Genomic DNA, 8217 nt, shown 5'->3' on the forward strand with positions numbered 1-8217 from the left:
GAAATTGGGAGCTGAATTGAACTGAACTAAACTGATTAGAGTTGAACTCAACTGAATTGATTAGAGCTTAACTAAACTGAACTGAACTAAAAATAAGCTGAAGAGAACAAGCCCTACCTCTAGCTCAGTTCAGTCAATCAGAACAGGCCCTTAATATGGTTAGAAATTGATCAAATACGTTTTTGGTCTAGGCAAAGCGAGTTTGTCTATCGTATTGATAAATCATATCCAAACCTATACACCCCATATGAATAGATTGTTTTGCCAAAAAGTTCTTATGCACTCCTTCTGTTCTCTATTAATCATGAGTTGTTCCTTTCTTGAAATTGTATAATTATGGATCAAAATTATTCAAAATGTTAGTACTCTTTTTTTTTTTTTTTTTTTTTTTTTGAATGAGCCATAAATTCCATAGTGCAAATGGGGATTCGAAGCAATAATCTCGTACAAAATCCCTTGGCACATACCGATATTAATACATGTTTGTCAACTTTCTCTTGTACTTCTTTTTCAATTAGCACATATAGATATTGATGATATAGTCAAGCAACACTTAACAATGAAAAGAAATTTTTCCTATAGAGCCAAATGTTACACATGAGAGGACCATCATAGCCATGCAATTACCAACATCCAAAATGACCCAACATTAAATCATATATGTACCTAGAAACTTAGGATTTTTTTGGCAAACATCATTTTGGAAAAATTACAATTCCAGCTGATAATTAAACAGAGCTACAGCTAGGCTTCGCCAAAACACACTACTACTAGTATTCACCCACAAAACAAAATTAATACTGATTACACTTCATATATTTGTTCTTTGATCAATCAAAGTATCAAACCAGCATTCTATAGAGCAACACCTCAGTGTACTGGTGCTGCTGGAGGTGGCTTACACTGGTAGCATTTAGCAAAAAGACCGAAAGTATTAACTTGTCTGATGAAGTTGACCATGCTTGCCCACCCTCCAAACCCGAAACCCACAACTAATACCCACATCACGATGAATGCATTGAACACATAGATTACTGTCCAGCTTGGAAAGAAGAAAGGAAGCTTCTCAGCAGCATTCTGCATTTTCAATACAAAACATATTGCAGTTAAATACTTTTACTTCTGCTGTAGATATTCTATATCACTCAGACTACAAGTGTCAAATTCAGCTATTCTTATGAACAAAATTCTATGGTTTCAGCTGCCAAGGCTCCAACAGACCGACACAAATACTTAGGGTGTATGAAGGGTTCGAGTAGCATACTACTCAAAATGAACATAAAGGTTACGAGTTTTGACAGAGACAATTGAAATGTTCTGTATTAAGAGACTAACAATTAGCCATTCTACCTCACTTTTTCATCTACGCATTAACAAGGATACTTTAAAGTTCTGCATGTTTAATTGCTTTATCATGAACTAACATAGGCACTCTTAGTAACTAAGTTTTCCAAGCTTTCACCAAAGAACCCGTTGTAATCTAAATCTAACAAAACCATAAGGATAAGTTTTCAAACTTTAGGTCACTGACAATAGTGACAAGTACACATGCAAGAGGGTCAAAAAGGAGGGAAATCTAGTTAGGGTCCTCAATAAAATCCGAGTTAGGTATTATTTTCCCTGACTTTTATCTTGAACTAAATAGGACCTACAATAATTTCATACATCATACATGTGTCATGTCAAAATAAAATAAAAAACCACCCTTTTAACTTAGCTAAGGTGATCTAGGAGTAATGATAAAGCCAAATCTAAAAAGAACAATATAGAATTATTAGCCAAAAATAAAAATTAATCAAAAATAGCAGAAGAGAGCAAATGAGAGATGGGTCCAGAAGAGTACCTTACGGGCCTGGGCCGATCTGTAGGTGAGCATGTGGGCCAAAGTTGGTATGATATAAACAGTGAAGCTGACTAAGAAGGCCCCCACAGTAGAGTTGATGGGCCCAAAGAAAGGAAAGATAATTGCTAAGAACCATATTGGTATCACCACTGGTAATCTAGCCACTGCCCTTAAACATAGGCTCTTTGTATCATGCACCCCCACCACTTTTTCCCACACAAAGTACAGAGGTGTGCATGCAAATCCAAATGTTATAAACTGTCCATGCCCCAAAAGATAAAGTTAGAAAGATATTTTCGATCCTTAAAATCATTCACACGATTTCGTTACATAAGATCAGATCGTTTGCTTTTCATGTATACTTTTTCGGTTTGGAAGTATTAGATAGTGTAGCCTAAACTAGTAATGTAACAATTGAGTTTGGACGGAAAGGATTCTTTCAATGTCAAATGTTGCGTGTTGAATTGAAAAACAGAACGCATATCACGGGACTAGTCACACTGTAAGTGATTAAGCAATAAAATTTTAATTTTTTTTGTTAATATGCAGTCATACAATTAAAAAAAAGATCCAAGGCAAGGATGCGAGTCAAACCTGGTGAATGAGCATAAGGATGACAGCAGCATCACGGAAGCCATTACGAGGTAGGAGGGAGAAAGCATTGGCATGGTTGAGGAGTTCATCACCAAAGGCCCAGTAGACAGCAGCAGCAGAAGGAAGTGTAAGGGTGAAAACATAAAGAGTTGCAATTAGATAAATGTACTTGAACTTCTGTGGCTTCCACATAGCATGCATGATTTCCCTGGTAACAGTCATTTTTTATCAGTAAGGCATAAGGTCCCACAATAGAATTTCAATGGATAAATTCATTCTTGAGTACAAATTATGCCAATTATTACAAGTATGCATTTGACAGTATGGTCAACCATCATTTCTTATGGAGTATGGACCAAAGCATGAAGCACAACTGCACAAGCATCATCATAGTTCAATTCTTTTCAGAAAATAGAAAACAATTGCCTCATTCTACTTTGGATTTATTACTTTACTATAAAGAGAGTTGGTAAGAAGAAAACAAAATCTTTACACTTACTACTAATATCACAGCTAATTTAGCCTCAAATCAAGACGTACTACTAGCAAAATTCAACATTTCTTTTGGACCAGTAATTATTTACAGATTTTGGAACAAAACTTATTAAAAAAAAAAAAAAACAGCTATATGATATTTGAATACTTAAAAATACCGCCAAAAGATTGAAACTTTACATATGGTCCCTGGTTGTTCCTTAATAGCACAGTGACAGAACGACGATCACGTTTCAAATCCATTCATTACCTTAGAATTAGAATTACATAGGATGCTAATACTAGGATTGAAGACACCCAAATGGTGAAATCTAAACAAGAAGTGATTTGGCCAGAAGATCTATTGGGTCATTTAAACAAAGATGGAACTAGGGGCCACACTTTTATGCGCATGAATCCTTAATGTGCCAATTACATAAACAATGGTGAGAAAAAAGGAGAATAAGTGGTTCCCCACAGTTATTGGATTATTTCAGCTAATAGTTACTAATAATTTATCAATGCTCAATCTAAAACAAATGAAAAGTCAAATTTTATATCCTCAAAAAGAAAAAAGCATACATAAGAAAAGCTTAAACTTTTTCAAAAGTTTCCAGTGAAATAATGAACCTATAAATAAACATGAGATGTTTATTATACTAACCCTATTTTATGCACATAACTGCAGAAAGTGACACAATTTGGTCTTTTGTTAGGTAAAAAGCCAATAACCAAGAAGAATTGAAATTAGCCAAAGATAAGTGATTAAGAAATCAACCAAGATTTGGACAATAATCCTTGGCTTAAAAACATAAAGCAAAATCCCAATAACTAAACAAATGCATGTATTCCAACATAATGATGTTAGTCTAACATATAATCCTTAATATAGGGAAACAAAAGCTGCAAGAAGAAAGTGATAAAAATTGAGATTAAGGTAGAGTGAAGAGAGTAAAGGATTTACACTTACACAGTTACAGCATGTCCACCAAAAGTGTAGAGGATATTAGTTGCTCCTGTGAAATAGAGCACCAACTTTTTTGGACCCGAGTGGATCACACCTGGGACCTGTAATATTGTTTTTTCACATGAAACTTTCAAATTCTAACTTTTACTCCCATTAAGAAATCAATTTAATCTTCCATAACAGACAAAAAATAACGGGATTTAGGGAAGATGGAGGGAGAGGGTAATGGCTAATGCAAAATGGGAAAATGATGGTTTTGGCAATTGGCATGGCACTTGAGTTTGCATTTGCAAATCATTTCAAATCATGATAACTCGTATATAAGTATGTGACATGATTGTTTTCGAATATATAATTGTTGGGCGGTTCTCAGACTCTCAAATACTCAATTTTGATAAGAGTGTAATGTTTAATCAATTACAAACCATTAATATTTTAGAAGACGTGAATGATGTTTTCGGACATCCTAAAGAACAAATATGTGACTATTGAAGCACTATTATTTCTTAATGAGAATAATCTAAAATGATACTTGACATGAAGATGTTTTGTTAACCAAATGAAATTCAAAAAACAGAATAGATTTAAGTAATACACACTCTAATTAGTCCAACAGAGCCAATTGGATATGCACCTAACATTGCTTGCCTCTGTTATAGGGAAAATCCTAGAAGATCCTTCAAAACAATGTACTAGGACATAAGTGTCAAACTGTGCACTGTACTAGTGATTTAAAGTTGGTATAATAGATTTCTGTTTAGCGGCTTGAAAATTTTGCATTTTGTCATAATTTGGACTATTAGTAATTTAGTATCCCCTTTTATAAGTTTAACTAATTTTTTGACCTGTGCAAAGCATAGGGTAAAATTGATTTTAATTAAAATTAAGTATAGATAATTAGATAACTTAAATCCACTAATTCCCGTAACTTGTCAAGGCTTCATCTTATCTTAAACCATAAACCCTAAAACTAAAAGAGAGGGAGATAGAAGAGAGAAATTATTACCTGGCCATGAACGAGGGCAGCGATGGTCAAATACCAAGCAGTATAAGTGGTCATTCCAAGGCCAAGAAATGACCAAATTCTATAATTGTGAAAAGAAGGTATAAACACGGTTGTGGCACAACATGCCCCAAATATGTATGTCCATGTCCTTTTGTCCAAATGATCATTTATGTAGTATATGTTACTGCAATCAAATAAACAAAATAAATTATTAAAGCCTCCAATGGAACAAACATACACCATAACTTTTGGCATTTATTTATAAGGAATAATTGGGAACAATTATTGAAATTAACCTTGCACAAGCTATCAGCTGAATCACAGATCCAAAGAGTAAGAATGTGCAATTGAAACCCAATCCAAGTCCCTTCCAAAATGGCCCTAGCAAGCCATCTAAGACCTCAAACCACTGCAAACCAAAAAGTATTAGAATCAGAACATGAAGAAAAGATTTGACAACATAAGATAGTGGTGTGGGAACTTTTAATTACGACAGAATCTTGCACGAGATGGTTTCACATTTGACTTATTACTTTTACGTTTCACGATATGAAAATGTAAATGAATTCACCCAAAATTTATTTTAGAGTTAAGGATTTAGGGTTACCTTTTGGCTATAAATCTTATAATTCTTTTTTTTTTTCACACATATGTTCGGTTTTTATGTGAGCATAAAGTGAATTATACACAAAAAGTTATGAGTGAATAGTAAGACTATCACTAACTTCTTAAATGAAAAATAGCTTTTAAAACTCAGGCAAAATTTACAATGATGAATATTAGGTCTCGGTCAAAAAAGCAAACTACTCACCTAAAACAGGAATTTAACATATGAATGAATATTAGGCCTAAAAGTTTAGAAAATCAAAAGATGGAACATTGACATATCTTTTAAAACAAGTGAGAGTAAGAATAATAAGATGAGGTACTGTAAAATGGTGAAAAATTATTATAATAAGAGGGTAAAACCTCTAATTAGATCTTGAATTCATGAACATAATGGTCAAACTATTCATTAAACAATCATTAGGAACTATGCATGGGATGTTTTTAGCATTATTATCTTGGACAGAATGTGTACACCAACAAAGCTTGAGCTTGAATATATGATTTTCCATGATCATGGACCCACAATTTTGTGCAATTAGGTAATAGACATAAAAAAAAAAAACAGGGGGGGGGGGGGGGGGAACTAAGAAAAAACCAGGGAAATTTTCTTTTAACTACCAAAAAAATCCCTTCTAGAGTGCTACCAACAAAAACTTTGTTAGTTTTTTGCTAGCAATAGAAATAAAACTAGTACTTGTACTTTGTATAACACTCCCAAGTACTAGACTCTTTTTCAATATAACACCAAAGACTAAAATTTATACTCCATTCTGGGGTAACTAGTAAATTTTGTACTAAGAAAAACACGAGATTGATTTGCTTTTTATTTCAATTACAAGGATCAACTAAGAGTTCTTCGAGTATAAGATGTAAAACAGTCACAACCACGTGTAATGTAACAAATTTCAATAAAATACAGTATAAATAAAAAAAAATAGTAAAATTTAGTAAGAAATGAAAATTGAAAAATAAACCTGAATGACATGGTTCTTGAAGCTGGCACCTTCTTTCTCTCTTCTACTACGGTACTCAACATAGAGCACACTGATAAGATAAGCCGTCCAACTTCCTAGCAAACCATAAAACACTTGGAGTAGCAACCCTGATAACATTCCCATTTGTGAGAATGAATATGGTAATGTCAACAGCACTTGAGCCACCTGCAAACATCATTTTTTTTTTTTCCGATAAAAACATCATTATAGGGATGACAATGGATCGAATTCAGACTTGAGCACGGCCCAGGCCGCACCCTTTGATCTAACGATATAGTCACATTTAATATCGGGCGGGTTGATTTTAGTTTTTTATATTTCTAATTCGTGAAAGATATGCTACTCGTACATTATTTTCTACTACATACCTCGTTATTTTTCTCCCCATTTCAAACAATAAAAAAAAAAAAAATTATACCCTAAATTCCATTCCAACTAAAAAAATCAATTAATTTTGTTATAAATTCAAATCCAATTCCAAAGGTCTTTCTATTATTGACAATGAAAAGTCAAAAAATGATTTTAGCACACCAAAAATAAAATTAATCCCACTCCACTCCACGAGGGCGGCTCTATGAATCGCTCCCTTATGGAGAGGAGTGCATTTATAAATTACTCGTATACGACTACACGTACACGCACACGCGCACACCTAAAATAACTAAGTAAAATACAGAGTGGAAAATAGGTACCTGATTGGAAGCACAACTAAACCAAGCATCATAAACAGAACCACCATGCCACAAAAAATTCTTAAAACTGAATTTTTGATTTTCTTCATCAATTTCACCTCCTACATTTTCTCTCTCCTCAACACCACCTCCATCAATAACATCATCTGTCTGATTCACCATTGCTGCTGCTTCTACTTGCTTCACCACCTCTGCCATTTTCACTCACTTAATCACTCCTATAAACTCAACTGTTTTCTTTTTTAAAATGTTGGGTTCCTTAAATAAATAAAACAAAGTTTGTTCCAGAAATCCTTAAAAACAAAAAGTACCCAGAAATTCAGAAATCCAGTTACACAAACAGACAACAAATCTCACGAGTTTTTTTCCTTAAAAAAAAAAAAAGAGTTTGAACACGAGAAAATGAAGGAATTTTGTTTGAGAAGATATATAGATAGAAAAATACGGAGTAAATAAAAAAAAAATGATTATAGTAATAATAGAGGGTACAACTACCCAACAATTATTCCCAAAGAGATTAAATGCCTTGCTTTAAAATGGTTCTTTGAAAGGAGAAAAGAAAATGACATGAAAGAATGAAGAAGAATTATGGGGGTATGTTATGTATATATGAATTAATTTCTGGTTTTTAGGAATTTAAGTAGGGGAGTGAAAGAGACAAGATGAAGTGGACAAATTATCTGATTTTATGAAAATAAAAGGAAATAGATAATTCTAGTTTTAAAGGGTTTTTTGAGATGTATTTCTATAATTGAAAGATATTGGGGGGTTTGATTTGCTGGGGAAATTAATCTTTTTCAGGGGTTTTAATTCTCAGTCACTGTCTGTGTCTCAGATAGAGTGAAAGAAAGCGGCTTCAGCAGAAGAGGAGGGAGAAATATTAAGTATTCATGCTTTATTTTATTTTTTTCGGGTTGCTGTACGGCATTTAAGTAAAGCAATCCTATTAGATGGGGGCCTCTTATAAAAGTATAAGACTTATTTTTTTGTTTATCTGATCTAATCTGAACTTATATTTTATTTATAATAATGTTGAT

General features: G+C 33.3%; 1 protein-coding gene across 1 annotated transcript; it reads right to left on the reverse strand.

The window, feature by feature from the left end:
• Nucleotides 1-553: 553 nt before the first annotated feature.
• Nucleotides 554-7990, reverse strand: LOC145591159 (auxin transporter-like protein 2). The gene is made up of 8 exons (XM_081647560.1): nucleotides 7181-7990; nucleotides 6468-6653; nucleotides 5181-5293; nucleotides 4885-5068; nucleotides 3882-3979; nucleotides 2438-2645; nucleotides 1844-2101; nucleotides 554-1077 (listed from the first exon to the last, which is right to left on the reverse strand). Exons 1-8 carry the CDS (start codon nucleotides 7376-7378, stop codon nucleotides 871-873), a joined length of 1452 nt encoding a protein of 483 aa, XP_081503686.1. The 5' UTR covers nucleotides 7379-7990; the 3' UTR covers nucleotides 554-870.
• Between the last annotated feature and the right edge of the window lie 227 nt (nucleotides 7991-8217).

The sequence above is a fragment of the Chenopodium album genome, chromosome 18, assembly GCF_948465745.1.
Source record: "Chenopodium album chromosome 18, dcCheAlbu1.1, whole genome shotgun sequence".
Taxonomy (NCBI): domain Eukaryota; kingdom Viridiplantae; phylum Streptophyta; class Magnoliopsida; order Caryophyllales; family Amaranthaceae; genus Chenopodium; species Chenopodium album.